Source organism: Carassius gibelio, chromosome A23 (assembly GCF_023724105.1).
Source record: "Carassius gibelio isolate Cgi1373 ecotype wild population from Czech Republic chromosome A23, carGib1.2-hapl.c, whole genome shotgun sequence".
Lineage (NCBI taxonomy): Eukaryota > Metazoa > Chordata > Actinopteri > Cypriniformes > Cyprinidae > Carassius > Carassius gibelio.
In genome coordinates this window covers 23,384,814-23,403,196 of record NC_068393.1, presented here as the reverse complement: position 1 = coordinate 23,403,196, position 18,383 = coordinate 23,384,814, and the positions used below count along the sequence as shown (strand labels likewise).

Here is an 18,383-nt window from a genome sequence, read left to right as displayed (position 1 = left end):
TGAGACCCAGAGGCAGTCTCCTCGCTTAATAGTCTTGTGAAGTGAGATAAATGTCATCTGAGATACAATGATGCTTCTGTTTTGAACACTGAAGAAGGTCACAGCAGCAGACAGTCCCCGCTGCTGGCTAGCTGAGAAGCTTGAAATTGCCCTTGTTTAAGTGGCTTTGCACTCTGAGGATGTAGTTGGACACCCAGAGCTCCTCTTCATCGCCTATGATCACATGAATGTCATTAGACTTTCAATTAGAACAAATTTGATGGATTGTCACTCTTTTCACAGCCCTGTGGTTTAGCCAAAAGGGCATGTTGTCTGTACTGTGGTATTTTAAAACCTGTGGTTCAAGGAAAGTGCTTTTGCTTTACGCGAGGTCAACTTGAATGACTTCTCTGAGCAGGCGTGAGGAAATGAGAACGTTTATTGCTGACACTTCTGAGCTTATGGCATTTTTCAAGGTGAATTGGTAAACTAGTCTATAGTTATGGCATCGCTCACTCTTTACTCATTCCTCTCATCTACTCTCTCCTGCTCTATTTTCTTCCCTTTTTGTGCCAGCTGAGTTGGCACAGATTGTGTGAAATATTTAAGGGCACAGCAGGTCTATCATACGAGTTCTCAGTGTGGAGTTTGCGAAATGCACTGCTGTCTGCAAGCTTGACACACTCATTAAATGTTGTATAGGATTCCACCCAGGGCCCCACTGTAAGATGTTTATGTATTATGAGTTTGTTTTCTTTTGGGCAGGCAGAACTTTTAAACTCCAGTCAAATCAATAGACAATGTTCTATTCTGTTTTTCTCTAACACTCATAATGTGTTTTCCTACCCTTGCAGGGCTAGCGGCCATGGCGCTGCAGATGATGGTGTAGATGACAGCTCCGTGCCGAGAGAGAGCAGAGAGGACACTGGGTCAATAAGTCGCTCTCCTCACTGTAGACTGACAGACGCTGTCCAGGTTTTTTTCAGGCCCAGGATCACTAAGGTGAACGGATTACCTGGCATAACGCTTCCTCAGAAAAATACAAAAAATGCTGCCCTATGGGAGGAGGCCCCTTCCCACCTCTCTTCATGAGGCATTCCTCCTCCTCTTCTTCCTCTCTTTCCTCCCTCAACATGGAGGGGTCGAGGTTAACCTCTCTTCCTTCCGGACCTTTACCCCACCAGAGGGAGGGCTTACGCATTTGGTCGTCCATAACAAAACGGGTGAAGTCTACGTTGGTGCTGTCAATTGGATCTACAAGCTCTCCAGCAACCTGACCAAGCTTCGAAGCCATGTTACCGGTCCTGTGGTGGATAATGAGAAATGTTACCCACCACCTGGTGTTCAGTCTTGCCCCCATGAGTTATCACAGACTAGCAATGTCAACAAGTTGTTGCTTCTGGACTCAGGGCAGAACAGGCTCATTGCATGTGGGAGCACCTCGCAGGGTATATGCCAGTTCCTCCGACTGGATGACCTCTTCAAACTGGGTGAGCCGCATCACCGCAAGGAACACTACCTTTCAAGTGTGTCTGAGGCGGGCACTATGTCAGGAGTGGTTATTAGTGGAGCCCAAGGTGAAGACAGTGGTAAATTGTTTGTAGGTACACCCATCGAAGGGAAATCAGAGTACTTTCCAACTCTCTCCAGTCGCAAGCTGATGGCTAATGAGGAGAATGCTGAAATGTTCAGTTTTGTCTACCAGGATGAGTTTGTCTCCTCACAGCTCAAGATTCCATCCGACACCCTTTCCAAGTTCCCTACCTTTGACATCTACTATGTCTATGGCTTTAGCAGCGAACAGTTCATCTACTACCTAACTCTCCAGCTGGACACCCAGCTCACCTCGCCGGATGCCAGTGGTGAACAATTCTTCACCTCCAAGATTGTCCGCCTCTGTGTGGATGACCCCAAGTTCTACTCCTACGTGGAGTTTCCTATTGGCTGTACCAAGGATGGTGTGGAATACCGATTGGTTCAAGACGCTTACCTCAGTCGGCCCGGTGCTAAGCTGGCACGATCATTGGGTATCTCTGAACAGGAAGAGGTGCTGTTTACTGTTTTTGCTCAGGGCCAAAAGAACCGAGCCAAGCCACCTAAAGAATCAGCCCTGTGCCTGTTCACACTGCGAAAAATCAAGGAAAAGATTAAGGAGAGGATCCAATCCTGCTACCGGGGTGAAGGAAAACTATCCCTGCCCTGGCTGCTCAACAAGGAACTGAACTGCATCAACTCAGTAAGTCACACTTACTAACTATATGGAATTAACAAGCCAGATGCCAGCTGCACTGTTGGTTTTAGTTCTGACTTGTTTGCAAATGTATTAAAGTACCATAAGTCCCTCAACTCATTTCCAGTGCTGATGGGTGTTGTAGCAATCAATCAATTAATTATAGAACACAAGATATTTCCAGATCATTGGTGTGGTAAAGCAGTTGGGAATGTCTTGTCCGTGTGCATGGATGCAGGCCCTGAGAATCTCACTGTTGTTTAACGGGGAAACATCCACTCACAAGTCAGGTTAACTAGCCTAGCCACATCATAAACTCAGTTCATGGCAGAGGGGTTACCAGGATGTCATGTTTGGGGGGGCATTTGGCTTTTTTTGGGGGGGCAACATAAACAACTGAAAAAATCGGCGCAAAATAATCTATAGCCTACTACACACAATCTGTTTTAGTGCATATCTTTTTCTAAGCCAGGAACCCACAGATAGGTACAGGGCCCCTATTAGACTATAGGGCTGTCACATAAAAGTTAGTTATTAATACATTAATAATATGATGATGATATTATTATTATTATTATTCACAGATTAATATATAGAACAGATCACAGTGATTGCCTGATGATGAGTGACAGGTTTGCTTGTGAGAAGACTTGCTACACCAGTAGGCTTTTTTTTAAATGAATCTGAAGTCAAGTTTGTATAGACAAGAGGTAAATTAATTTGTTTCTTCTAAGCTGTTCCAGACGTAGGTGCTACCATAAATTCGCCAGTTAGCCTCTAAGTTTCTTTGTGAATGCGGCCCCAGGTAATAAAAAAAAAAAAAAAATGCATATGCTCATTTGAACAGTATGAGAATAGTATTTGAATGGTATTCTATGGTTGTAAGTGGCTTTGGATAAAAGTGTCTGCTAAATGAATAAATGTAAACATGTAGGCCTAGATAAAAGGGAACATATTAGGCTACAGGGGGTAAGGAGACTTAGAGAGTTGAAATAAAAGATATTTTTGTGAAACTATAAGAGTTTAATTTATAATCTCATTAGCAGAGGCAACATAACTGTTTTTAAATATGGTTTTATTTTTATTTTATTTGTTTATTTAATTTTATTTATTATTAGTGGTGCTTGACATAGGCAAATGTTGTTATTATTTTACAGGGGTGTGGAATCTGTATGGGTTTGTTCTCCCTCAGGGGGTGGGTGATATAATAAAAATCTAATAAGTCTTTTTTTTTTTTTTTTTTTTTTTTTTTTTTTAGAAATCATGATTTTATCCTGATTCTTTGTCATGTTGGTTTTTCTATTTTGCAAGCTGTTTGAGCATCACAGCCAAACTAATTTCCCTATTATAAAGCATTTTAAGGTAACAAAATATGAAAAAGTATGGCGGATATTTAGGCCAAAGTGCATGGGTGAAGATAAAAATCTTTGCAATTATTTTATCTTTGTTATTAAAAAAATGAGAACAAAGATACACATTAAAAATACAGATATAATACAAATAAAGTGTTTTATTTTCAGGTACAAGAAATGTATTTAGCAGGAGCATTAAAAATAATTAATGAACAAATATAAAAATAAAACACTATATACACTGATTCCTATTAAAGCAACTGTATTATTATTATTTTTTTTTTCAGTCAAGAGTATTGAGTGATTTTTCTCTGTGGGTTTGGTGTTTTATTAACATTAAAGGAATAATTCACCCAAAAATTTTAATAGTGAAGAAAAAAACCTGAATGAGTTTCTTTCTTCTGCTAAATATAAACATTATTTTGAAGAAAACCAAACAGTTGCTGGTTCACAGTGACTTCCAGAGTATGTTTTACTACCATCAAAGTCAATGTGAACCAGAAACCGTTTGGTTACACAGATTCTACAAAATATCTTCTTTTGTGTTCAGCACAAGAAAGAAGTTAATATAGGTTTTGGACAACATGTGAGTGTATAAACAATGACAGAAATTAAATTTTAGGGTGAACTATCCCTTTAATTCACACGGCAGCATGTAGCCTATTGTCCCTTTAAGACCTGCATGCATACAGACATGCATCCTCTTTCAGTTGTTTACTTTCCATTTTAGACATATCCAACTTAGTCTATACATAAACCTTGTGTGTTTCGACAGTATTAGCACAGAACATAACTTAGAAATCAGGCACAGTTTGAAGGGCTTTTTCGTTTTCGTGCCGCACTTTGATTGTGCTTAGAAGAACCGAACGTCAGAAAAGCACACGAATGAAACTTTTAAATTAGCAATAAGGATTTAAAGCAGATGCAAATAATAATAATAATAATAATAATAATAATAATAATAATAATAATTTTGTGAATAAGTGCCGTATCCTGTTTGAGAAACTCTACCGCTGAGATAACACTTATGTTAATGTTTTATAATAATTCTGTGGCGCCAGAACTGCAGCTGATAGAATGTGCGCTGCGGCACAATGCAACAATATTTCTTCAAAAGCAGATCGTGGAGACATTTTTATTGTCCACAACCAAAAATATTAATATACTACCCTCGGCAGAAATTGAGGACAGGGGGCAGACGGGACCGCGAGGGATCTTTAGCGTTGGACCTCAAAGTCGTAGTCGCAAGTCGCAGAATTCTCTGACTTTCAAAAAACCCTGTTTCAGTCAAAATCACGATGTCTCGCTCTCAGTGCACTTCGATCCCATACGCTGTTTTGGGGTGGCAACTGGAGTGGCAAAGCTCATTTGTGCCACCCTTGTGGACACGCCACTGCTCTAAGGCTCTGCCAGGTAAACATTTCATTGGCGTTCTATTCTCACATGATGCACTTTTTCTGAGCCCGTAAGCCTGAAGCACGCGAGCACTGTCAAACAGCGCCAAACTGGATTTTTGTTGGGTCAGACTCATGTGCTACTGATGGAAAAATATGCACAAAACAATCAACTTTTAAATGTTTATTTATCATCAGAGGGACAGTCCGTTTCTCGGGGAGGCAGGGCTTATCCTAGGGGAGGCACTGCCTCCCCCAGCCTCCCCCTAGACACGCCCCTGGTTCATGGGATTAGCCCCCTGTCAATCTCTTGCCTCATGTGTCCATTTCCTCAAGTCTTAATTGATTTAAACTCTTACAGTTGTTCTGTCTTTGTTGCCCAAGTCCTCTTGGGACCTTTGTTCTGGTGTCAGAACAATGTGGACAGCTACAAAGAGGCTAGCGTGCAGGCGCATAGCTTACTTGCAAATCAACAGCACTCTTAGCTGCTTTCTCTACATAGGCCGTTGTAGGAAATAGCCAAGCTGACAGTTCTACACTGAGCACAATGCTCTAGCACAGAATGAGGGGATTATTCCCAGAGAACAGCCCAAATCCTCCCTTCTATTATACTGTATGTGCAGCATGTTTCTGGGTAATTCGCCTGTACTCAGACATACAAGAGGAAACACATTTTGGCTGATGGAGTGAGACTTGTGAAAGTAATAAAAAAATAGAAGGATGGAGCTGATGATTATGAAAGAAAAGAAAGATGATGGTAAGGGAGTCAAATAAGAATCGAGAAAGCGTGCCGACTTTGCTTCTCATGTAGTATTATGATATATTATGATGCAGTTTCAATGATGTAGTTATTGTTTCACAATTCTTATGCCATGACACCTCATCTTCAGTATTTTTTCATAACACTAGTGGGTTATGAATTATTACATTTATCAGAAAACTTTTATTAAATGCCCCAAATGAATTTTTTTTATATTTGCTTCAGCAATATGTGATCTGATCAAACGGTTAGTGGCATGTACATCAAAGCTCTAAAATTCAAACTAGACTAATTAATTTGACCATCCATCATATGCTGAATTGTAATCAGACTACAGATCACAGATAAAGAGACCTGCTGTTATTCAGCTGTCATAGACTTTTTTTCAAAAGCAGGTTTGATTGAGACCTTATGCTATCTTTTTTCTTTTTTTATGAAGTATATATTTTTTCATTAAAATTGTGCTTTTCATAAAGAAAATTGGTGGACAATTCTTAAAGAAAATAGAGAGACCAACATGTATTTCTTTCTTTTGTGGAACTTGAAAAGATAATTTAAAGAATAACAACATTGGACTCCATTGACTGTCATTGTGTGAAGATATCTTTTGTGTCCTACAGAAGAAAGCAATGCATACATGTTTGAAAACTCCATAATGATAATAAATTAGGAACTATCCCCTGTTGCTCTGCCATAAAAATAGTCTATAAGACTACATTTAAGCTAATACTTGCTGAAAATGCAACGCATGCTTGTGGAAATTATGTTTGTGTTTATTGCGTGAAATGTTTTGGGTCTTACTTTGCCTTCTTTATGGTCTTAACAGTTGTCTTTATAGTGCACTGTTGGTAGTGTAAACCATATGCTCTAATGAAGATTTTGATGGTAGCGGCCACAGTGGTAGACTCCATTGACGAATAACTGACAGTGGCATTAATGATAATAACTGCTGGCATTATAATAACGGGCCTGGAGCAATCTTCCTTGGTAATGATGGCGGCACGGCTGGCTGAATTGGATGAAAAGATAACGCTCTGAGGGTCCTCCACCGGCAAGGAGTTTCCAGCTTATAAATAATTCACCCTCACTCACCTTGTGTTATTCATTTATAGCCCATCACAATCAGCGCATGATCAAAAATCCCTCCGCCTCCGCGCTCTGCTTACAAGCAATTAATGTTGTCATTTTCCAACCACAAAGCACACTTTCATAATTCACAAGCCTTTGGGGGAAAGACACCTGCAGACAGACAGAAAGCCGACTGGAATGTTAAAAAATTATGAGAGATGTGTACTATCAGACAGACAGTAAGCACATTTGACGTCTTTCTTTTGCCCACCTGTCCTGTTGCTCACGGTAAAGCTATGCATATATGTAAATGAGAAACAGTACATGATGGTGCTTGATTACCATCTGCGACACTGTGTTGCAATCCATCAAAGACACATCAGCAGAGTCAAATAATAATTACACACAGACTTCTCCATTTTGCTTCTTATCCAGGCTGGCAGTGGTACTTTTCCACTGTAATTAATTTCATTATTTTTTTATTTTTTTATAAAATAACTGATGTCTATAATGGACACTTTTGTTCATACACAGCATGGGCCTCTGATATGATTCAATCCAGCATTATAATGCAGTGTTTCGAGGCACCGTGCATTTGAAAGCTAAAGACTGAATTTGTACTTTGCAGCCAAAGTGCCCTATTCAGATGCTGATGTGAGTCTTTCTTATATTTTCACACCTATTGATCTACATGATATAACGATGATTCTGCTGGATGGCATCTCTCCGGCTATTTCCATTCAGCTTGAGCGCCAGACTCTCTTCCAAATCTTCAGAATTTATGGTGGCTGTAACAACAGAGGAACTTTTAAAAGTTCCAGGTCACCTTCTGTGCCAGATGCAAGCTGGTTTGCAACCATCTGAATTGTGCCTGTAAAAAAAAAAAAAAAAAAAGCATAACAAAAGCATATTAGCATTGCTAATTAGTTTTTCAGTCTGTCCACAGGTGATATTGAGCTCAACAACTGAACACAATAACAACAATACACACTCGTCACTTCCGTAATACAAAACACAGAGTGCGAATCACATGATGTTAAATATTGACAGACTTTTAGCTGATTTTGTGTGTGGCACTGAGACAAAATTGTTCTAACTGATGATCAAAAATACACCAGGATGTACTCCTCACCCTTTGCATAATTACATTATAACTTATCTCGGTTCTTCACTTGCCTGGTGATTTTGCTTGCTAGCTGTTATCCTTCTAGTGTTTGGTTCTGTTTTTCCCTCAGACTGAAGATGGAAAGATTTTCTGTCTTGTCTTTTAATCTCCAATGCTATTGAAAACTTCCCCAATGAAAGACTTTGTGTTTTAATTATGACATAGAACATCATTTGCTTGCTGTTGGTGTTCACTTCAGTTCTTTCTCTTCAAAGAAACTGCTCAAGGAAATGAGAGAACAAGTCCATACTGGATTACACTTTAATGGCTTCCCATCTATGCCTCCTTCCCTGTAGGATATTGATCAGAGATGACTGGATATTGAAAAATCATATAGATGAAACTGTATTCACCTCAATCGTTTTTCCATAGTCTTATTTATTGTGCTTTGGAACACAGGTTTGAGATTAAGGGAATCCTCTGAAGATTTTTCTTCCTTAAAGGGGACACAAAGAAGGAAAATTAACTATAAATTCTATTCTTTCCGAATGGATGCACCACTAGCATTTAGGTAGAGAATGAGTACTAATACTTTCTGGTATTTGGTGATTATGATATACAACAATCCCCTGAATTATACTTTTAATGCAGAAAGTTTGGGCCTAATTTGTTTATAATTTACGTACCTGTTTAATTAGCTATTTATTTATGCATTTTATATATTAGAAATCAGAGCTTTATTTAAAAATGTATATACATCTTTTCTTTTTTGTTTTATTTGATGCTACTGTGTAGAATCATCCAGAAAGTACATGGTTTATGAGTGAAGATTTACAGGTTTTTTTAATTTTTTTTTATTGAGTGCAAGTACATGATCTCAGTATCCGATACTAGTATTGTATCAGTACATTCCTGTGTGGATGATAGCATTGTGAATGCCCTTGTAATAGGGGAGAATTTGCATTTTCTGCTCCTTTGTAGCTTAAACTTAAGCTATTCAGATCAAACGAGGCCTTGAGAATGGCCAAATAAAGTGTAGACAACTGTATGAGCTCTCTGTGTCGGTAATTTTAAATCAATAAGTCAGCCAGTTAACTGGGTTGTAAGAAAAATCCCCCCCCAGCATTTCAGATGGTGACTATGTGTGTAGGTTGCAAATCTCTTAACAGGTCAGGCTTGGAGTGCTCCCCATCTAATTGTCGGTGTAATTATTTATTGATGTGTGTTTGTGTGGGAGCCACCGTTGAGAGTGTGTGTGGGATGGTAGGTGGTTGTGATCAGGCACGCAGTGTGTGTTTGGGGGTGTGCGCTTGTGTGCGGTGCTGTTTGCCAGGCTGCGTGTGCAGCTGTATTTGTTATTTCCTGTGGTGGTGGGCAATGGGATGGATCCAAAGAACATCAGTCTATTTCATATTCCACAAAGGCTTAACAACAACCGCATACACAAGCTGGGAAAAGCCAGTTATACCTTCCCTGCTGAAAATACCTGCTTGGATTTAACCAGCATGCATTTGCAAGCTGGTTAGTTCTAGTTCGGTTCTGTTGAGATGGTCAGCCATCGCTTTTTCTGCCGATGTTGTTTGACCAATGCTGGACTAGAGGGGACACGTTTCATGAACATTAGTGACATATATTAATTCAATCTTAAATCATATTGTTGTTGTTTGATGAGAACACTTTACTTGAAACCTTTATTTATAATGCATTATAATGGAATTCCTAATGTACATTATAATGCATTCTATCTTTTCACAACCAAAGTTAAAATGCATAATAATAGTTGTATGTTTATGCCTGAAATTCATTGTTTGTCATCAACGTTAACATATATATATATATATATATATATATATATATATATATATATATATATATATATATATATATATATATATATGTGTAGTATAATTGTGGTTACAATTATTCATGAGATCATAGCATAAACATCATAAAGTATATTACAAGACATAATTAAAGCACCAAATGTGTGAAATGCTCTTGGATCAACTTCATTGTTGGTTGTGGAAAAACGTCCAGCCGCATTATAATTTGTATTAATTTAGCTCAATTTAAATTATATTGCTCAGTAATTTTTTGGGGTAGGTTATGGTAAGATTTAAGATCGTTTGACTAGAATGTTGTTCTAGGAACATCACATACAGTACTTGGCAACAATATTGTTCACAGGTCTTTTCAGCAGGGTCAGAGAACGACAATCCATCTTGACATTGTGCAATAAATAACGCTCAGCCACAATCTTGTGAATTCTACAGACGAATGCTTGCTAAATCATTATGACTTATGGCCAGCCACTTTTGGTAAGCAAATTTCAGAGCATAACTAGCATGACCTGGAAAGAAAGATGGTGAACCACTTTTTGAAAGGACAAAGCCATTCCTCATTCCTGGCACCTCGACCGAAGCTGAAGAGCCAGTGGGAGTTTAGTGACACTCCGAAGAGGTCATGGTGGCTTTTAGAACTTTATTATTATGTTTTTTTCTCCCCAATTTTGAAGTATCTGTCGTCAGAGATGTTTCTAGCAGGCTTTCTTGAGTCCAAATGTAATGAGGGGGTGTATGATTAGATGATGGAGCATTACTGGACGCTGAGGTCAGAGGTTCCAGGAAAAGATGGAATGTTTTGGGTGTATAATGAGGATTGGATGTCCCATATGGGTGCAGTCACAACCTTGCAACTTGTGTTTTTAGGAGGTAGATCCAGTTTAGTTAGACAGAAAAAATGCTCCTCGCTAATGGAAACCAACAGTTACAGCTTCAAATGCCAAAATGACTGTACTCTTCGTTCATGTGAGTGAGAAATACTTTTTTATGATGTGCTCTAAAGGCTTCATTGATTGTGTGTTTGATTAGACAATGTTTGTGAGTCAAGTACCTTCATCTGATGTTGGGCATTTAAAACCCTTATATTGCTCCTGAGAGACATTTGCTGATAACCATGATACAGTACATTTGGCAAATGAGCCTGTAGATGCAATTTGATTCTTTCATTGATATTTTCTACCGAACAGATTGTTTTTATATCCATTTTCTCACCCAGGAGGCCTTAATGGCTAGATCTGACCCATAACTGCAGCAGTCACTATGATAAAACATATTCGGACATTTGAGCTAGGATTTTTCAAACTTTTTGATGCAAAGGAAGGACCCTTTCTGTGTAGTTTGGGATCCCTTTATATATATATATATATACAGTATAAAATATTTTTCAAATAGAAGTATACAAATCCATTTATACAGTGAAGTGTTATGTAGATTAATAAATTGGCTTTGTATTTATACTGTAATGAAGCTTAACTATATAGTTTATATGTTTCTGTGTCAAACGTGATGATCTACCCTTGTGTTTACGCTGCTGTTGGACTAGTTCATTAAGAGTAATGCCACACATGGCTCAAAGCTAATTAAAATTTGTTTTGAGAAAAGCTCTAGCATAATTTATTTGTAGATGCCACTTGTGATTGCCATTTTTTGTAATGCAGAGACATTCATAAACGTAAAGTAAGTTTTCAAATGCTGTTTGGTGTACCGTTTACATTTTAACTGGTACGTTACTGGTATTGGTACCTGAATTTCGGTGACACTTTTTTTTTGGTACTTTACTCTCTGTGTAATTGCAGAAGCATTTATTTCAGTAATTGTACCCCCCCACCAGAAATTCTTGTTTTATTTTTTTCTGAATGCAAATGAAGGCATTTAACATTTATTTTAAATCAAATGAAAGCCAAACAAACAAACAAACAAACAAAGGTTTACAGTTTAAATTAATAAATGAAAGAAAAAAATGTTGTATGAATATGAATATTACTTGAATATATATTTTTTAATAGGCTATTCATTTTATTTTTTCTACAGTTAAGTGATTAATCTGGTTGTAAATATTTATTTTTATAATTTAATTTGTTTTATTAAATTGAATAGAAAATGGAATATTAATGTACATTATACTGTACAAAAGTAATACAAGAGAAATACATTTTTGTTACATGTTAAACCATAATTTTATTTTCACAGGTTGCCATGAAGTTTCTGTGTGTATACAGTATGATGATGCTTTTGAGTTTCCTCAAATGAAATGGTAAAATTCTCACAAAGTGACACTCGCAGCATCTCTGGAGATTAAGTATTTGTGCTCATGCCGTCATATAGTGAGACGCAAAAATCACCGCATATGTCACGTGTGCTTCAGTATTTGTGTAGTAAACAAATGCAAGCGGCAAGTGGAACATGCAAGATTCATATTTAAAACATACTTTTTTTTTTTGCATTTTAATATTCACAGACACTAGTTCATATCGTGATTCAAATTAAGTGCCAGACCTAATTTTGATTTATTCGTCCGAAAATTGACAAATTCCATAGCATTCCGCACTATAGAGTAAATAGTTTTTATAAAGGACCCCATCCATGATTTCACAGAAAACATATGTAACCACACTAAAGAACATTTCGGTTTGCCTTGTTTTGTTTGAACGAGTTGCAGGGCTGAGCATATACGCACAGATGCATTTTTAGGTACCAAAATTTGGCACTGATTGTTTTAACGTAAATCGGTACTCGGTATTACCGACGTAATTCATTCGGTACCCTTGAAAGTACCGAGTTCGGTACCCAACCCTACTTTCAGGGGTCACCAGCAGCCAGAGTGAGGACTTAAAATGCTTATACATTGGCATCAGGCTTTTTAACAGCATGCTAAACATTATGTTAGCTTGTTGAGGGCTCTTTAGCATTATGCTGTTGAAAGCTCACAGTCGCCCCATGCTGAGTCTTGAAGTGCCGTTTCCAGCTTTGCTTCTTGAACTGGTATCAAAAGGCAGACCCATATTCCCTCAATGTTATGTTCCTGTTATGGCCTTGTTGTGGAGGAGAACGTGCCCAGCGGGGCATGCAGTGGCTACCATGAATCCGCTGAATGGAAACTAATGAAATCGCTCATTGCTTTCTCATGTCCTCATGCAAAACAGAGATGCATCCCGGATCTCATTATTCTGCAGCTGTAAGTGAACGTAGTTCAGCGGAGCTTTTGAACACGGACGTTTTTAGCTGGAAATGCAAAGCGCTCTTGGGAGAAAGTCTGTGTGTGCACTGTAATTAGATTAGTGTTTATGGAATGCTTAATTTTAGATTATGTCGATTATAATCTGATGCTTTTGCTGGGACAACAATGTTAAAAGCCTCAGATCACACACACACACATTCACAGGCTTGTGTGTATGACTCACAGCATATGGTTAACAGTCAAGAGCTTATTTAGACCAAATATAATGGTTGCATGTGTAAAGAAAATGCATGAAACAATCAAAAGTGTACATAAATGCAAAAAGATGTAAATAAGATATCATAGGAAATTATATGTAAAATATGTTAATGTTATTGGTGGATTTGAAAAATGTATAAATCCTGCTGATTTAGTTTGTAAGACTTCAGGTTATGAATGTTGTATAATAATTTGTGAGGTAAGAGTTTTATGTATATGAGATTAGCTACTGATTTCTCCCACAGTTATTTAACTGCAATGTTTTGACACTGTTATGCATTATGAATATTAAATTATTTTACCATTTTAGAGGTAGTGAAGTGTACCTTTAACCAGGCAGAACACAAATCTAAGCACTAGTTATGGGGATTTTTGAAGTCTATGAATTTTATATAAAAGTATAAATAAAAATAACCTATTTTTTTAGTTTTTTTATTGTATGTTTCTTTTTTTTCTTTTTTTTGAAGAATCCTTATTTATATTAATATTTACAATTATCAAATTGGTTAAATTTTTTGTATGAGATAGGCTATAAGTTTTAATGTAAGTTTTATAATCATTATTTAATTCTGTTATTAAGATATAATATGATTGATAAAAAATGTAAAAAAATTATACAGTTATTGAACTGGTGTTAAAAAATAAATCACGTACACACAGAATGTTTAGAGGAGTTTTAGGCATCTCTATTTTCTAGCAAAATACCTAGCAAAACCGTGTGTGTGTATATATATATATATATATATATATTCCCCACATTGAAAATCTTTTACTCGTATATATTTTTATATTTTGGAGTTTAGCTTTTTTTTTTTTTTTTTGTTCTATGTTATTAATGCTTAAGTTTTAATAACCCTCAGACAAACCAGGATACACACAATCTCACACATGGCCGGGGAGCGTAAACTCACTCGCTAACCCTTTTGTTTCAGCACACATTTAGATTCGCTGGAATCTTAAAGGGAAATTATCAGGCAGGAAGTGGGTCAGTAATGTTGAGAAATTGGCCTAAATTGCATTTCCTAGCCAGCACATTAAGAGTATGGAGCAGCTGCTTTCAATGGAGGCTCTGAAAGGCCTGACGTCTGAGCGTGCCAAACATACGTGTGATCTGCTATTCAAGGATGCAAATCATTCAGACTCTACAGGTTGATTCTCATGAGAAGCAGTACAGATTTAGGGATGTCGTGCCAAACTTTTGGTCTGTTATCCTAATCTGAACCGTATGAGGACAGTAGATCAACTGCGCGAAGTGCTAAATAGGGATTGTTATCCAAAAAAAAAAATCTGGGTAAAATTATTTTAGGCCACAAAAAGAATGGTTTTGCTGCTTTTTAAAGAAAAATTCATGGTGATTATGGGCAATATTGTTTCTCTTCTTATTAATGCAGATATTATTAATTATTCTTATTAAAATCTAAGTAGGGTCATGCAACATTAAAATCACCCTGCTAGGATTTATTTAATTTAATTTTTTTTTTTTATTTTAGTTATTGCAGTTTGGTAATGTCCAATTTTTTGCATTACAGTAATAAGAATTACAAATGTGCTTAACTGGCATTAAATGTGATGCCACAATATAGAGTATTTTTATAGGTTTTTTTCCATTCATATCTTGAAATATGAACTGGGAAAGTTCTTGACCGGTTTTATGATATTCACCCAACAAACGAAAAACTAAACCGTTTCAATTTGCTTGCATCTGGAAGCATTTGTGTACCTTTGCTCTTCCATTCAGTTTTTGGAAGTTTATGCTGATTTATAGATCAGTGAAATGCATAATCACTTAACCTCCACGTTAGAGAGAAAGAAGCAGAAACGGAGAGAGCGCGTGAGGGTTGTGCATGTGTGTTCTGTCTGTGCCAGATGCCATGGGGCCGAGCGCAGGTCATGGACAGTCTCATAATCAGGCCTCTGTGCACTGCTTGGAAGCGTGTTTGGGGAATTTGTGCTGGTCTGAGGAATCTGTATGTGTGAGTGTGAACAGGCTGTGTCTGGGGTGCGTGTGCGGTGTCAGGTCAGTGGAGAGAAGATATGAACATCTGTCCCACAGCTTTTGCCTGCTGCTAGTTAAATGACACAAGTGTGCAGTCGTTACACATTAGCACATGTGTACAGCTCAGAGTTGCACTTGCTTCTTTCAGTCAGCTCTTTTGTTATCATACACAGCATAGTCTCTGCTCAGAATGCATACACCCCCAAAAAATGTTCATGGGTCATTTTAATCCATATTGCATACAAAGATCAGAATGGCATTTTGTCATATTTTTTCTGTTACTGCAGGATGCATACTGTGAGAGTGTGCGAAATGCTGCTCAATTTCCTGAGATCTGTAAAGGTTGTTATAAATTTGAGACAGAACCTACCTAAAAGTTACCAGACTGCTACAAGGATCAGTTTTGAGGAAGGACTAGTCACTGGATTTGCCAAAATATGCAAGGGACATGATATCGGATATCATATTCAAAAGTCTTCTTCAATCAGTAAGTGGCAAGATGATGTGATTCTAGAGCATATCTAGTCTTTTGGCTTTTCTCCCTAATGTTCATCATGTCGTATTTAACTGTCCTTACTTTCAGCGTGGGCCACAAGTTTGACTACGCGAAACTACACTTGATATAAAGCTGAATATACCTTTCCTGTTCAGTTACTCCTTCACAATGACATAATTTTGAAGGGTATTTTACTCTACCCCTTTAATTCAAAGTCAGCCCTGATCAGCAGTGCACACTTCTCTTCCACTTTCCGTTGATATTTTCCAGTGCCTCCATGCAGTGAACACCTGCTCTCGCTCCATGATTGTCTCATGCAGACGTAATAAAACCAGACAATAGAGATGCCGTTTTAGTGCCAGACGAGAGGATGGAGTGAAAGAGGAATAGAGACAGAGAGAGAGTCCAGGGGTGATTAAAGGTGAAAGCGTAGACTGATATATTGCTGTGCCTTACAGCCGTGCCACGGGGTACAGGCTCTAAACAACAGGACCACAGCACATACTAGATAGTGTTGGTAAATGTGAGCGTGCATTCTGGGTATAAATTCATTAACCATAAGTATATACCATTTTAAGACATCATATGAGAGCCTATATGGAGAAATAAACTTATAATAATTAATTTGTCATGCCACAGTCAACCGGTAAAGATAAAAACCCTAAAATCTTAAGTAAAGGAAAAATTGATGAACATGCCTTCATGTTCATTTTCGTCGAATGAACATTAGCATCTATCTAAGACCTATGACCTCTGGTGTTGCTCTACCAGTTGAGCTACAGAAACGTCACATCTTAATCAAATGGCAGGATAGAAGGCCTACATAAAGACATTAAGTCCTACTAAAGGACTTTAGATTGAGGGTCAATAGGATTGCTCAGTCGTGAAGCTTTATAAATAACACCATTATATAAAGCTGCACGACTGCTCATGATGGCCATGCTAATATGACATGTATTTTTAGATAAGCCTCAGATGCTTTGGGAATCTGTGATGTTCTCCTGTCTAATGCTGTTAATGCCGGAGAGAGTGCCTGAATTCTGGCTCGCTTTAGCGCGAGCACCATTAAGACCCAATTAGAGAGCCTCCATTGGCTGTTTGGAGGAAACAAAGGGCAAACGGCTGAGCCGCTGCTTTTCCACTGTCACCAATCAAAACAGGAGGCTGGCAGCCTGCCATCCCTCCACTCATCTCTCGCTCGCTCTCTTTCTCTTAGGCCATGCGTCCAAAGATTTTGGCAGCCTCTCTTTATCTTCATTTATGTGTTCCACCATCTACAAACACATTTAAGGACAAGCGCACACATACACACGCATCAGCACAAACACATTTAAAGGACAATCACACACATGCACACACATAAAACAAACACACACGCACATGGCTGCCCACCTTGCTACATACCTGAGTACACAAATAAGGATACATGCCGAACACAAATGAGCAGCAGTTTGAGGAAGAAGGGTTTTAGTGCATTTTTTCAGATATTGGGACAAACTTTTTCTTTTTCTTTGTTATAATATAATCAAATTGTATAAGTTAATATACTTATTTAGGTTTTATTTTTATGAGTTTTATATTTTTATACATATATTTATTTATAATAAATATACATTTATATAAAACAGGCAATTGAATGTTACAGTATTCCTATTGCAAATGCATCTTTTAAATGTATTATAAATAGAAGCGTAATTTTGTAAATGCATTTTTAAACTGATATAAAGTTCAAAAACATTTTTACGATATTAATGTATATTAATAAAATACAATATTATTTAATATTATGCTATTTATAGAAATACCATTTCTAAATCTATTTAAATGTAGTTCATTATAAACTTTACATTATTATTAATTCATTATAAAACTATTATAATTATAAATGCATAGTGTGTGTATATATATTTATGTGTATTTAAGTGGCTAAATCTACTCTATTTTGATGCATGCTATTATTTATAAATATAATTACAAACTGTAAATTATTATAAAGTAGAAAACAACTATTATATATAAAATTTGAACTCTTTATATAATTTTTTGTATATGAGGACTCTATATAATATAATAATTATTTACAGAATGATGAACTGATAAATATGCACAAATAACTGAAACCATTTTTTGAAACCATAGTTAAAAAACTTTCAATTCGGTTATAAAATGCAGCTGTCACTCTTGTTTAAAACTGAACTACAAGTGAATATAATTGTATTTAGCTCTCAAAAAAAAAAAAAAAAAAACAGGACTGAGAACTTTGAGTCTCTCCTTTTGTATGATCTTCCAAAGTACCTGGTCTATCAGGTGTCTGTCTCTCTGGATCAGGCCTGAGGCATTTCTAAAACATGCTGCCAGATTAACCCTTTGAGACGAGTCTGTCTATCACATCCCCCTCTGTCAAGCCCTGCCTCCCTCATCGATCCCTAAGGCTAAGGACGGAGAGAGCAGGACAGGAAAGAGACGGACTGATAGAGGAGAAACTTGGATCGTGTCTGCTGTGAGATCGATTAGATGGTGTATTGATAAGACAAAAGGATTACAGCTGCTCTTTAACTTTAAGGTGTGTGTGTGTGTGTGAGTGTGTGAGAGGTGAGGTGAGGTGAGTTAGCATCACATTCCTGTTTCCCACTGGTCATGAACTTGGGTTGTGACAAGTGGGTCACGAACTTGAAATCGGGACACTTTGAGGTTTGTGCTTAGTCATCATAAAAAAAAAAATGTTT

General features: G+C 37.3%; 1 protein-coding gene across 3 annotated transcripts in view; it reads left to right on the top strand.

Moving 5' to 3' along the window:
- The window catches only part of LOC127944782 (plexin-A1), a 205,945-nt gene that overhangs the window by 20,665 nt on the left and 166,897 nt on the right, over positions 1–18,383 (top strand). For all 3 annotated transcript variants that reach the window (XM_052541031.1, XM_052541032.1, XM_052541030.1), the window contains exon 2: positions 834–2,215. In XM_052541031.1, the coding sequence (XP_052396991.1) occupies positions 1,028–2,215 (1,188 nt within the window). In that variant the 5' untranslated portion in view covers positions 834–1,027. The remainder of the gene's footprint in view (positions 1–833; positions 2,216–18,383) is intronic.